The sequence below is a fragment of the Hylobates moloch genome, unplaced genomic scaffold, assembly GCF_009828535.3.
Source record: "Hylobates moloch isolate HMO894 unplaced genomic scaffold, HMol_V3 SCAFFOLD_10, whole genome shotgun sequence".
Lineage (NCBI taxonomy): Eukaryota > Metazoa > Chordata > Mammalia > Primates > Hylobatidae > Hylobates > Hylobates moloch.
Window position 1 is genome coordinate 15195966 of NW_026652285.1, and position 14824 is coordinate 15210789.

At 39.3% G+C, this 14824-nt stretch overlaps 1 protein-coding gene across 14 annotated transcripts in view; it reads right to left on the reverse strand.

Moving 5' to 3' along the window:
* SYNRG (synergin gamma) overlaps positions 1 to 14824 on the reverse strand; it is a 91686-nt gene that overhangs the window by 61246 nt on the left and 15616 nt on the right. For 8 of the 14 annotated variants that reach the window (XR_009215195.1, XR_009215194.1, XM_058445246.1 and 5 more), the window contains exons 4-7: positions 7258 to 7388; positions 6156 to 6261; positions 5480 to 5591; positions 87 to 389 (exon numbers count right to left, since the gene is read on the reverse strand). Coding sequence is in view for 12 of the 14 variants with exons in the window: in XM_058445246.1 (XP_058301229.1) it covers positions 87 to 389; positions 5480 to 5591; positions 6156 to 6261; positions 7258 to 7388 (652 nt within the window). In the remaining 2 variants the exon portion in view is untranslated. The remainder of the gene's footprint in view (positions 1 to 86; positions 390 to 5479; positions 5592 to 6155; positions 6262 to 7257; positions 7389 to 14824) is intronic. The other 6 variants (XM_032163093.2, XM_032163095.2, XM_032163096.2 and 3 more) reach the window with 1 other exon arrangement.

Below are 14824 nucleotides of genomic sequence, written 5' to 3' on the forward strand. Positions count from 1 at the left end.
ATCACTGGATTATTCTACTTATATAACAAAAATAAGTTATCCCAGGATATCTTAAGAATATTTTCATTAATAATGCTAAGAGTTACCTGCTTTTGGTACACTGTGTGAGGCTGAAGCAGTAGAGAAGTAAGGAATTTGCCCAGGGACACCATGTAAGGCCAAAGGCACTGGACTCTGACTTGGAGGGAGAGGCTGTGTCCCAGCCTTCTGTGTATGCAACTGGCCAAGTGGGGTGGAGGGGTGGAAAGACTGAAAGGGCTGGGATGTGGAAGAAGGCCCACATGGGGGAACTTCAACAGGTCCCTGCATAAAGTCACTGAATTCTTCTTCATCAAGAAAGGCAGGTGATGGGGAGACAGTTTTAGTAGAATGAGATGATGTGGGGCAATCTGCAAAATGGAAAATGGCAATGAAACACACAAAAATGGAAACCAACAGAGAAAAAGGAATTAAGATGTAGTACAATTCCAAAAGAATATATTGAAACATAAATAGTGGAGGTGAACAAGAAATAACAAGTAACAATAGTCAAATGGAATTACATGATGCATGTAAAACACTTTGATGTCTATTTATACACAATTTTATGTCTTTTTAAAGGAGAGTTTTAATAGCTATTTTGCATTTGGTTCAAAAAAGGTAAAACTAAAAATGTATGTATCCATTTATTTTAGAGACAGGATCTTGCTCTGTCACCTAGGCTAGAGTGCTGTGGCATGCTCATAGCTCATGATCATAGCAGCTCAAACTCGTGGGATCAAGCAATCCTTCAGCCTCAGCCTCCTGAATAGCTGGGAATATAGGCACATGCCAGCATACCCAGCTAATTCTTCCTTTCTTTTTTTTTTTTTTCATAGAGATGGTGTCTCATTATGTTGCCCAAGCTGGTCTCGAGCTCCCGGCCTTGACTGTCTTTCTTTTATTAGATTAATAATTTTTCCCCTGATACCATTATGATTTACATCAAAGTGATAATTATTTTTGAAGTCAAAAATGATCTGTTTATCTAGATAATATTATCTCAAACCAATATACATCAGATATAAGAAAACCTACCTATATAGTGCTGAAAACATTTTGGACAGATATATATCATGATGACTAAATTTCATTATTTATTAAGAAATTCAGTAAGAAATAATGCACAATACAAACTTGTACTTTTTGAAATATCATGCCTGATCCATACACTTGCATAGATCATATTTCAGTAAAGTTACCATATGAGAAATAAAAATTACAAAAGAACTTTTTTTTTTTTTTTGAGATGGAATCTTGCTGCGATGCCCAGGCTAGAGTGCGATGGCATGAGCTCAGCTCACTGCAACCTCTGCTTTGTTCCCCGGGTTCAAGAGATTTTTCTGCCTCAGCCTCTCAAGTAGCTGGGACTACAGGTACGCACCGCCATGCCCAGTTAATCTTTGTATTTGTGTGTGTGTGTGTGTGTGTGTGAGAGAGACGGAGTCTTGCTCTGTCGCCCAGACTTGAGTGCAGTGGCACGATCGCGGCTCACTGCAACCTCCGCCTCCTGGTTTCAAGCGATTCTTCTGCCTCAACCTCCCAAGTAGCTGGGGCTACAGGTGCGTGCCACCACACCCAGCTAACTTTTGTGTTTTTAGTAGAGATGGGGTTTCACCATATTGGCCAGGCTGGTCTCGAACTCCTGACTTCATGACCTACCTGCCTTGGCCTCCCAAAGTGCTGGGATTACAGGTGTGAGTCCCCATGCCCAGCTAAATTTTTGTATTTTTAGTAGAGATGGGGGTTTCACCATATTGGCCAGGCTGGTCTTGAACTCCTGACCTCAGGTGATCCACCCACCTTGGCCTCCCAAAGCGCTGGGATTACAGGCATGAGCCACCATGCTTGGCCAAGACAAGAACATTAAACACATTATTAAGGTGATATTTTCTTGTGAAAAGCATCAACATTAGGATATCATAAAGAGCTGAATCAAACAACTATAGTCAATTTAAGAAAGTAAACCCTGCCTGAAGACTATGACTACCTCTAAAAGACCTTTGGCACTAAAGGATATAAATGTCACTGTGGCTTTTTATTGTTAAATGTAAAATTCACTTATGTAATAAACCTGCTCTACTGGGGCTACATTTAACATGAAGCTCATTAACAATACTATTTTATTGCTGCTTCTTCACATTTATTATTATTATTACTATTATTATTATTATTATGATACTGGGTCTCCCTCTGTCATCCAGGCTAGAGTACAGTGGCACGATCTCAGCTCACTGCAACCTCTGCCTCCCAGGTTCAAGCGATTCTCGTGCCTCAGCCTCGCAAGTAGCTGGGACTACAGGTGCCCACCATCATGCCCGGCTAATTTTTGTATTTTTAGTAGAGATAGGGTTTCACCATGTTGGCCAGGCTGGTCTCAAACTCCTGACTTCAGGTGATCTGCCTGCCTTGGTCTCCCAAAGTGTTGGGATTATAGGCATGAGCCACCATGCCTCACCTTCTTTGTTTTTGTTTTTGTTTTTTGAGATGGAGTCTAGCTCTGTCGCCCAGGCTGGAGTGCAGTGGCGCAATCTCAGCTCACTGCAACCTCTGCCTCCCAGCTTCAAGCAATTCTTCTGCCTCAGCCTCCCAAGTAGCTGGGATTACAGGTGTGCACCACCACGCCTGGCCTCACATTTTTTTTTTTTTTTTTTTTTTTTTGAATTTTTTTTTTTTTTTTTTTTTTTGAGACAGAGTCTGGCTCTGTTGCCCAGGCTGGAGTGCAATGGCGTGATCTCTGCTCACAGCAACCTCTGCCTTCTGGGTTCAAGAGATTCTCCTGCCTCAGCCTCCTGAATGGCTGGGATTACAGGCATGCACCACCACACCTGGCTAATTTTGTATTTTTAGTAGAGACAGGGTTTTGCCATGTTGGTCAGGCTGGTCTTGAACTCCCAACCTCAGGTGATCCGCCCACCTCGGCCTCCCAAAGTGCTGGGATTACAGGCGTGAGCCACCGCACCCGGCTTCCCCACATTTTAAATTACTTTGAATTGCTTTAATATGACTAAAGTCTATTGTCACAATAAGCAGTCTTTTTTTTTTGTCACTGACTTGAAGTTCAGGAGTAGTCTTTTTTTAAGAAATGGCTCTTATCTGAAAAATGGAGACCCTGCATACTTCTTTCCTCTCTTTAGGATCAATGCAATAAAACCTGGATGCACTGAAAGTTCTAAGAAAGATGCAAAATTATTGCCTTAATTAAGTTTGTTTAAAAAAGAAAAAGCCCTCCCACATTGTATTCCAAGCCTCCCAACAATTACCAAGACTGGATTTAGGTTCTCAATTTGGGTTCCCAGCTACTTAAAATATTTTTTAAATGGACCCTATTTCCTTGGGATATACTGTAAAGACCAAACCAATGTTTCTTTGCATTTGGCTGGAACGTGTGAATTCTACGTGGAATATATTTTGGCCCATACCAACTCTAGCAGCGATGTATATGATTAAAAAGAAGTATAAAAGTTATATGATGGGCCAGGCACAGTTGCTCACACCTGTAATCCTAGCACTTTGGAAGACTAAAGCAGGTGGACTGCTTGAGTCCAGGAGTTTGAGACCAGCCTGGGCAACATGGCGAAATCCCGTCTCTACAAAAAACACAAAAATTAGCTGGGCGTGGTGGTGTGCATCTGTAGTCCCGATTACTCATGAGGTTGAAGTGGCAGGATCATCTGAGCCTGGGAGGTCATGGCTGCAGTGAACTGTGATCATGTCACCGCACTAGGGCAATAGAATGAGACCCTGTCTCAAAAAAAAAGTTACGTGATCAATATAGTTTGTATATTCAGTATTCAGTATTTTAAGATAAACAATCTATAAAGAGAAATTTAAAAGGTGCCTTTGGTGGTAGAATGGCTGGAAACTCTTTTTATAAATACTTTAGGACTAGGTTTTTGGTTTTTTTTTTTTTTTGAGATGGAGTCTCACTCTGTCGTCCAGGCTGGAGTGCAGTGGTGCAGTCTCGACTCACTGCAGCCTCTATCTCCCAGGTTCAAGCTATTCTCTTGCCTCAGCCTACCAAGTGACTGGGATTATAGGGACGCGCCACCACGCCTGGCTAATTTTTTGTATTTTTAGTAGAGATGGGGTTTCACCATGTTGGCCAGGCTTGTCTTGAACTCCTGACTGAATTTCTCTACTTTTCCTAACCTCCAGCCTAGGTCTAGTTCTAGTATTAACTTCTAATATATATTCCTAAATTACTTCTTGATTAGCTTATTCGGCTTATAATTTTCATTTTTAGATATGTTTTTCCTTTCTAATCTCAGCCTGATTGCTAATATCTGTTTTCTTTTCAATCTTGTATATTTTATTTTGGGGCATACTCTTGGAATGGGAATCTTAAGTGAAATTAACAGAACAGAGTCAAAGTTGTCCCGGAAAAATCAAGAACTGGTTACTATGCCAGTGATTATTCCCTCTTGATATCACCCATGAAAGGTACTATAATACAAGGGTTCAAGATAAAATTTATCAATGCAACATTTTCCAGCAGAAGATAGTACCTTCTTGGCTGGCTAAATGATTTATGAAAACTGTTCACCTATTAGGTATGTTTTCTTGGAATCAGCTGATAAAATGTCAAAATGTTGAATTTGGTTTTTTTGTTTTTTTGGTTTTTTTTGAGATGGAGTCTTGCTCTGATGCCTAAGCTGGAGCGGGCAGTGGCATGATCTCGGCTCACTGTAACCTCCACCTCCCGGGTTCAAGTGATTCTCCTGCCTCAGCTTCCCGAGTAGCTGGGAATACAGGCACGCACCACCACGCCCAGCTAATTTTTGTATTTTTAGTAGAGACAGGGTTTCACCATGTTGGCCAGGCTGGTCTCGAACTCCTGACCTCAAGTGATCCCACCCGCCTCGGCCTCCCAAAGTGCTGGGATTACAGGCATGAGCCACGGCGCCTGGCTTGAAATGTTGAATTTTTAAAAAATAATGTGGTAACAATTATGCAAATACAAGACTCATTTCAACTGCTAAATGTTCAAAAGAACAACCAAACCCCACCCCCCAATCCCTTTACCCTGCTCTAAAACAGGCACATTTCTTTTTGCTTACCTGACAATAAATGATGATAAAAATTACAAAGAAATGCATTAGGGAAAGTAAAATTTCAAGAAGAGCATAATTACACCCATGATTTTTTAAAAATGAGGCATTTGCTCTGAGTGAACAGATTTTACTAATGTTAACGTATTTATATACAGAAAACTTACAGGTGAAATTGTCATACTGACATTTAATTAGAAGACAAAGAGGTTTTTTCCTCCCAAGACAGTTGTTATCCAGACCAGAGCGCTTAAGCCACTGTATATTTGAGAACATCCAAATCTGTACTTAGCTTGAAGGAAGAGTTCTACATTGACTTTTCACACACACATATAATGGCGAGGTAAAGAAACAGGGACTACATAAATCACCTTCCCAGAAAAGAAAAACGTAATGCCTCTTAAAACTACCTGGTTTCTTGGGGTGCGATGCTGGAGTAGGGTGCATTTTTGCATCTCTGGAAAACCCATCTAAATTTCCTTTTATGGCTTCCAAAGCATCATCTCTACTCTTCTCTCCAGTCTAAGAGACAACAAATATTGTATATTTCTTTACTTATCCTTCACTGTATCCTAAACCCTCCCAAATTAAGAAAAGCACAGATATTCATCTATTTCCAATATTTTTACCACATACTTCCGATAATGAATTCTCCAAGTCAGAAAGACATTGGTAAATGATTAAACAATGACACTCCACAGAAAATAAAAACATTACAAGGCCAATGTATAAATACTTTAGGATAGACCTGTTTGATATTAAGTGTCCTGTGAAGGCTCTAAGAGAAACATGAAATATCACTGAATTCAGGATTACTGCTTCCCAAGAAAAAGATTACAGACATTGCCATGATACTAAAAAAGAGTTGAGAAGATAATGGCTGATACCCTACTCTCATTGACAGCAGTGTATCTTTGCAGAAAATGAAAAATCCTTCACATTAGGAATTAGATAAACCGAAATGAGAAGAATCAATCACAGCCTCAGCTTGGGCTGGTGCCCCAAAGACAAAATCCACTCAATGAGTGGGAAGAGGCACATTCAGGGTGCGTATGTTCTGGGTGAAGAGAAGTATTGAAATACTACCTTGGGTTTCACACTGCTCAAAAGTCTGAGCTTTTGCTTCTGCTCTTCAAACTGGCGTCTTTTTCTTTCTTCTTCTAAGAGTTTTTGCTGCTGTTCAAATCGTTTCCTGAAGGAAAAATGATCTAATAAAGAACCAGCTCCCGGAATTATACACTGTGTTTTATATTCAGATTTCTAACAGTTTCAGCAATATCATGTTGCACTTCCAGAAGTGTAAATTTCATTGCTAAATATCTAGTTTTCTTACGACAATCCTGTTTCCTCACTATATTAATTCCAAAATATCTGACATGAGTCTAAAGAATGATTTACCTAAATTATGTATATGAATTTATTTCTCATCTAATTTCCAAGAGGAGGAAACAAGCTTTTGCATACAAAAAAGTATTCTCAAAAAACAGGCAGACAAACATAAGAACACACTTTGCTCTGCATATTAAAAAAGAACCCGCTTGGGAAGTCAGTGTCATACAGCAGAAAGAGTAATGATTTGGGAATCAGGAGGCCTGCCTTTAGGTCCAGGCTTTGCTGGTAACTGTGTAACCTGGACTGACAAGTTGTTTCATTTTCCTGGACTTCACTTTCACTAGATATAAAACAAGAGGGTTGAATTAGAGGATCTCTAAGGTCCTTTTTGACTCTAAACTTATCATAATGGTATTTTAAAGAGGCTTTTTTGTTTTTGTTTTTGTTTTTAAACAGGGTCTCACTCTGTCACCCAAGCTGGAGTACCGTGGCATGATCACGGCTGACTGCAGCCTCGACCTCGGGGCCCAGGTGATCCTCCCACCTCAGCCTCCTGAGCAGCTGGGACTACAGGCATGAGCCATCAAGCCTGGCTAATATTTTGTATTTTTTGTAGAGACAGGGTTTCACCATGTTGCTCAGGCTGGTCTCGAACTCCTGGGCTCAAGCAATCTGCCCGCCTCAGCCTTCCAAAGTGCTGGGATTATAGGCATGAACCACTGGGCCAGGCCTTAAGAGTTTTAAAGACAACTTTTGACTGTTTTAGTTTCAAATCTGCACTAGAGATCATTAGACAATTCTTAAGATAGATGCTATAATCTATCTTTGTTATCCTTTAATTCTGGTGATTTCTTACTGCTGCTCTTCGGCAAACTGCTTCTGCATGTCTGGAGTGTACTGTGGGCCTGGAGGACGCATGCCCAGGAAGGGTGCTTGTCCTAGATAAGGCATTCCCGCTGCTGGCATTGGTCCCATTGGTATTCCTGCCTAGAAGAAATAGACAAAGGCTTAAAAAACACAATTTATCACTTTAATTATCACACACAAAAAATGTGACTTCCATAAATTCTATCTTAATACTTTTATTTGTAAAAAATAGAAATATCTTGTATTAAAAGATGCAAAGATGCAAATAAATAAAAGATGCAAATATACAAAGAAATATATTATATTAAAAGATGCTAAAAATGGAAGGCCTCCTCTTAATATCTAACCCCTCCATTCCCTTCACTGTCCCAGAGGTGACTACTGCTAACAGTCTGATTGGTGTGTTATGGAACTATATGCCCACAAGTTATATTCTTGTGAGCTCACTAATCATCTTTGAGAAGAGGTATTATATCTTACATATTTTCAATTTGCAATAATAGGTAAGAGCCTGGCATATGGTAAACATACCACAAATGAAATTAAATCTGATTTTCCAATATATATGACAGGATAATGAATATTTTGATGTTATCAAAGGCCTAACAGCCAAACTTTTATAGAAAATGACACATATTCAATAAAAAATGACATAATACAATAAAGTTTGTTAAAGTGTCCAGAAATAAGAATAACCCAATAGCTAATCACAAAATTTAATAATATTATGTTTTTAGAGACAGGGTCTCATTGTGTCACCCAGGCTGGAGTGCAAAGGCGCAATCACAACTCACTGCAGCCTCCAACTCTTGGGCTCAAGAGATCCTCCCGCCTCAGCCCCAGAGTAGCTAGGGCTATAGGCGTGTGCCATCGCAGCTGGCTCAAAATCTAATATTAAGAATGACGACAATGATAATAATTAAATGGCTAATTTTTAATGAGTGAAAACTCTTCTACTACTCAACCTTCTCCCTGAAAAGTTCCCCTTCTGTCCCTAACTAAAGTCTGTCCGTGAAACACTCTCATTTGGAGACTGCTACTTCTCTTCTATATTTCCTGTAAGTGGGGAATATTCCTCCTTGCTTCTTCTAAACCTTTTCTCCTCTCTCTACCTTCAAAAACCTGAATACATTTTAATTTCTCACTAACAGACTTCACCATTTACTATCTGATCTTGTTCATGTCATCTACTGACCCTCAACTTCCTCACTCTTCAGTTGAACACTTCAGACTTTGCTGTCTTCCATTCTACCCCCAAACTGCTCTTGGTACCGTCAACAATCACCCACATGGGTAACTCACCCAACACTGTGGTCTTCCAGGTCTTTAGCCTCCTCATCACAATCATGCCCAACATACAATTCCAGCTTCCCATTCCATGGTAATACCTATGATCTATCTGCACCAAAGACTGTGTCATGTCCAAAATCTGGATGTTAGGCATCCTGACACTTGACTACCACCTCCTATCCTTCTAGCTCATCTAGACCAGTAATTTTCCTATCTCATTAATATCTCCCACCTAATAATTTATTTTTTTTCCCTGAGCTTATTTTGTAGGTTCCACCTGTTAATTTTGCCGCTTTTCTCATGATTAATCATCTTCATTATATCCTCACTTCCCTTCTTGCTCAACTTAGATTCTAGGGTTCCATATTAAATGCCCTTGTAAATATCCTTAATTCCCCTAATTGTCAATTCCTTAACATGGTCTCCTGGGAAACTTCACCCCGATTAGAATCAACTAATAGATTTCTCCATGCTTATACAAAAACCACTGAACCATGCTGGAGAGAAAAACATTGAGGATTCACTTTAAATTCTTTTTTTTTTTTTTTTTTTGAGACAGGGTCTCACTCTGTCACCAAAGTTGGGATGCAGTAGTGCGATCTCAGCTCATTGCAACCTCCACCTCCCAGGCTAAAGTGATTCTCCCACCTCAGCCTCCCAAGTAGCTGAGACTACAGGCATGTGCCACCATGCCCAACTAATTTTTGTATTTTCAGTAGAGATGGGGTTTCACCAGGTTGGCTAGGCTAGTCTCGAATTCCTGACCTCAAGTGATCCACCCACCTTGGCCTCCCAAAGTGCTGGGATTACAGGCGTGAGCCACCAAGCCTAGCCAGCTTGGAATGCCTTTGGAGGGTTTCTAGCACTCTACAACTGGAGTTACACACAATATTGGCTTATTGCTAACATTCTCTATTCTAAATCTTGGGTGGAGACAGCTGTGTATGCTTATTTTAAATCACAGTATTGATCTCTTGCTGCTAAAAATTAGTATCACAGTCCTAGAATTAAATTTTTCTTTTTATTTTTTTTTACTCATTTCACCCAAAGTATATAAAATACAAAAGAAACTACCCAAATCATAGAGATTAAAAATAAGGCAAAGTATTCTACAAAAATAATAAAGAATGAAAGAAAGAAAGGTGTTATGCATATTGCCTTCTTACATACAGACTCCTTTCTTGAGGAAAATTCAAATTTACTAAACGGCATTTTGTGTTTCCCCTACACCTGGAAAGGAGGGACTATCTAACTTTTAATAGACTTTTGAAATCTAAATAAACTAAAAGGTTAAGAGATACTAGTCTTTAATTGTATACTGAATGGATGACATAACAATAGAAAGAACTCAGAAATCTGAGATACATTTGATAAACTACTGATGGCACTTAAGATTTCAATAAGTTGAGAAGTATAGTATGACAGTTAAGACTAAAAGAATAAAAGTGTCCATTTCAGTCAGAGCCCCAACAGTTTTGTTTTGACAAGCTGATCTTAAAATTATACTGAAGGGCAAAGGACCACGAATCAGCTATAATTCTGTAAAAGAAGGTTGATCCATACTACCAGATATCAATGCTTATTTCAGGCTAGATAATTAAGGCATAAGATATTTACTGATGGAAGGAAAGACAGATACAGCAATGGGACAAATACATGAGCCCAGAAATTAATCCAAAGCATATAAAGAAATGTGATATTACAGGAATAATCATAGAAATCAATAAATTAAAAATGGGCTATTTAGGGCCGGGTGAGGTGGCTCACGCCTGTAATTCCAGCTCTTTGGGAGGCCGAGGTGGGCGGATCACGAGGTCAGGAGATCGAGACCATCCTGGCTAACACGATGAAATCCCATCTCTACTAAAAATACAAAAAATTAGCCGGGCGTGGTGGCAGGTGCCTGTAGTCCTAGCTATTCAGGAGGCTGAGGCAGGAGAATGGCGTGAACCCAGGACGCGGAGCGTGCAGTGAGCCAAGATCACGTCACTGCACTCCAGCCTGGGCGACAGAGTGCCACTCTGACTCAAAAAGGAAAAAAAAGGCTATTTATAAATGATTTGGAAATAACTGACTACAATGGAACATAATAAAATTATATCCTTCTACCTCACACTGATTCTAAAGAACAATTCTAGGTAGGTTAGAGACTTAATTTGAAAAGACAGGCCAGGCGCATTGGCTCACACATGTAATCCCAGCACTTTGGGAGGCTGGGGCAGGCAGATCACTTGAGGCCAGGAGTTCCAGATCAGCCTGGACAACATGGTAAAATCCCATCTCTACTAAAAATATAAAAACTAGCCAGGCATGATGATGCATGCCTGTAGTCCCAACTACTCTGGAGGCTAAGGCAGGTGAACTGCTTGAGCCCGGGAGGCGGCAGTTGCAGTGAGCTGAGATTGCGCCACACTCCAGCCTGGACGACAGGGCAAGACTCTGTCTCAAAAAAAAAAAAAAAGAAAAAGAAAAGAAAAGAAAAGAAACTTAACTTTTTTTAAATAAGAAGATACAGGTAGGGAAGAATGTCTTAGATAAGTCAGAAAAAAAAAAAAGAAATGATTTATCCATCTGTCTTAATTTCGACACATGACACTATAAACAAAATTAAAAGAGATGCCAACGACTAGGAGAAGATACTGGCAACACATGTAACTACAAAGGATTAGAATCTAGAATATATAATGAACACTCAGAAATCAATTAGATCAAAACAGCAAAACATTAGAAGCAATTTAAATGTCTGTCAATAGAACAACATATATTCACTCTATGAAATACCACACAGCAGCTACTATGAATGAACTTGGCATAGTTTTACAACAGGGATAAATCTTGGGGGAAAACAATGTTAAATTAAAAAGTCAAGAATTTGAAGGGTACACACGTAAAATTTAAAACCTAGAAAATATGATATATTGCTCATGAGTATACAAATATATAAAATAATAAAAGTATAAAAATATGGCCAGGCGCAGTGGCTCATGCCTGTAATCCCAGCACTTTGGGAGGCGGAGGTGGGTGGATTGCTTGAGGTCAGGAGTTCGAGACCAGCCTGGCCAACATGGTGAAACCCCATCTCTACTAAAATACAAAAATTAGCTGGGCGAGGTGGCGGGCACCTGTAATCCCCGGTACTACAGATGCTGAGGCAGAAGAATTGCTTAAACCCAGGAGGTGGAGTTTGCAGTGAGTCGAGATCACGCCACTGCACTCCAAGCCTGGGTGACAGAGTAGTATAAAAATATATACGAGAACTATAAACACTGAATTCATGATAGTGATAACAACCTCTGAGGAAGGAGAGGAAGGAAAGTATTTTTCAATTCTTTAAAAAAATGTAAAGCAAATGCGGCATGTTAAAATTTGATAAAGGTAGGACATAACTACCTATATAAAAAATCCCATGGAATCCACAAAAAAATTCCCAGAGCTAATAAAATGAGTTCAGTAAGGTTGAAGGATATAAAACAAACATATACAATCAATTATATTTCTATATACTAGCAATGAATACGTGAACACTGATATTAAAAAACGCCATTATAATTACTCAAAAAATCAAAATATTTAGATGTAAATCTAACCAAACATGAATGTGACTTTTATGCTGAAAACTATGTAAATGATAGTTTACATAGTCTTCTGATAGAAGAAACCAAAGATCTAAACAAATGAAAAGACATCCCATATTGATATGTTGGAAGACATCAATTCTCCCTAAATTCATACAGAGGTTTAACACAATGCCTATCAAAACTCCAGCAAGAGTTTTTCCAAAGATAGACAAGACTACCCCAAAATTAATATGGAAAGACAGAGGAACCAGAATAGTTAAATTTTGAAAAGAAGAAGAATGTGGGAGGAATCAACCTTATCATATAGCTACCGTCATGAAGACTGTTATTGGTGAAGGAACAGGCATATACGTAAAACAACAGAACAGAACAGAGAACCTAGAGAAAGATCCATACAAGCATGCTCAACTGATTTCTGACAAAAACGTGAAAGCATTTCAATGGAAGCAGAACAGCTTTTTCCACAAATGTTGCTGGGGCAATCGCACTTGCATAGATAAAAAGAGAGAGATAAAAAACAACCTCAATCTAAGTCTTAGATCTTACACAAAAATTAACTCAAAATGGATCACGGACTTAAATTAAAACTATAAAACTTTTAGAAAAAAACATAGGAGAAAATCTTCAGAATCTAGGGCAAGGCAATGAACTCTTAGAGTTACACCAATGCATGATCCATAACAGGAAAAGTTGGTAAATTAAATTTCATCAAAATTGAACTTTTGCTCTGTGAAAGACCCCATTAAGAGGGTGAAAAGACAAGCTAAGACAAGACGAAAATACTTGCAAACCACATATCTGACAAAGGAGTAGTACCTACAAGATATAAAGAACTCTCAAAATTCAATAGTAAAATACCAAAAAATGCAATTAGAAAATGGTCAGAAGTTATGAAAAGGCATTTCTCTGAAGAAAATGTAATGATGGTAAATAAACAAATGAAAAGATGCTCAACATCATCTGCACATTAAAACCATGCAAATTAAAACCATGAGATATTACAACGTACCTGTGAGAATGGCTAAACAAAAAATAATGACACTAAATGCAGGTAAGGATGCAGTATAATTGAACCTCTGATACACTGCCGGTGGGAATGTACAGCTACTCTGGAAAAAAGTTTGGCAGCATCTTAAAAAACTAAAAATGCAATACCATGCAACCCAGTAATTGCACTCTTGGGCATTTATCCCAAGAAATGAGGACTTATGTTCATGCAAAAACCTTTATTTGTGATAGCCAAAAATTGTAAACAACTCTAATGTCCTTCAGTGAGCAAAAGGTTAAACAAACTGTCATACATCCACACCATGGACTATTACTCATCAATTATAAAAAAATGAACTACTGATACATGCAACAATTTGGATGAATCGGAAGGGATTATTCTAAGCGACAAACGCCAAACCCAAAAGGTTAATGGTTCAATTTATATAACATTTTTGAAAACACAAAATTACATAAATGGGGAACACACTAGTGAATGCAAAAGGGGTAAGGTGGGGCAGGAAGGAAGTGAGTACAGCTACAAAAGGGCAAGGTGAGGAGATCCTTGGGGAGGTGGACATGTTCTGTATCTCAGCTGTGCCAATGTGCATATGCTGGTTGTGTTACTAGAGTTCTACAAGTTTTACCAATAGGGGAACTGGGCAAAGGATTTCTATTATTTCTTACAATAACACAACAGTTTGCAACAGGTTTACACATGTCCATCATGTGCTCTACACTTGCCTAGATGTTTGAAATGCTTCAGAATAATAATTTTAAAATGTATTGTACATCATGAGGAGTGTTTTCTTTTTGTGTTTTGGGGAAGGGAGAGATTATAATAATCAATAATAATATAATAATAATCAAGACTAAATTTCTGGCCAGCGCAATGGCTCACACCTGTAATCCCAGCACTTTGGGAGGCCAAAGCAGGTGGATCACTTGAGGTCAAGAGTTCAAGACCAGCCTGGCCAACACAATGAAATCCTGTCTCTACTAAAAATACAAAAATTAGCCAGATGTGGTGGCATGCCCCTGTAATCCCAGCTGCTTGGGAAGCTGAGGCAGGAGAATCACTTGAACCCAGGAGGCAAAAGTTGCAGTGAGCCGAGACTGTACCACTGCACTCCACCCTGGGCAACAGAGCCAGACTCTGTCTCAAAAAAAAGACTAAATTTTTTTTTATGTTGACTTTTATCTGAATCATCACTTTTCTCTCCAAAGACTTAAGAGATAACTAAAGGAACAATGGGTTTGCTTCATATATGTCCCTGGTTGGTTAGGGCTATTGAGTTTCGGAGGAGGAAAAGAAAATCTGGATTTTTTTCTCCTTAAAAAATGGTGAGCAGCGGCCGGGTGTGGTGGCTCTTGCCTATAATCCCAGCACTTTGGGAGGCAGAGGCGGGCAGATCACCTGAGGTCAGGGGTTTGAAACCAGCCTGGTCAACGTGGCAAAACCCCATCTCTACTAAAAATACAAAATTAGCCGGGCGTGGTGACACACGCCTGTAATCCCAGCTACTTGGGAGGGTGAGGCAGCAGAATCGCTTGAACCTGGGAGGCGGAGGTTGCAGTGAGCAGAGATCATGCCATTGCACTCCAGCCTGGGCAACAAGAGCAAAACTCCGTCTCAAAAAAAAAAAAGTGGCGAGCAGCTTCCAAACAGTATAATGCCTGTCAGCAAGATTCAGCAAGATT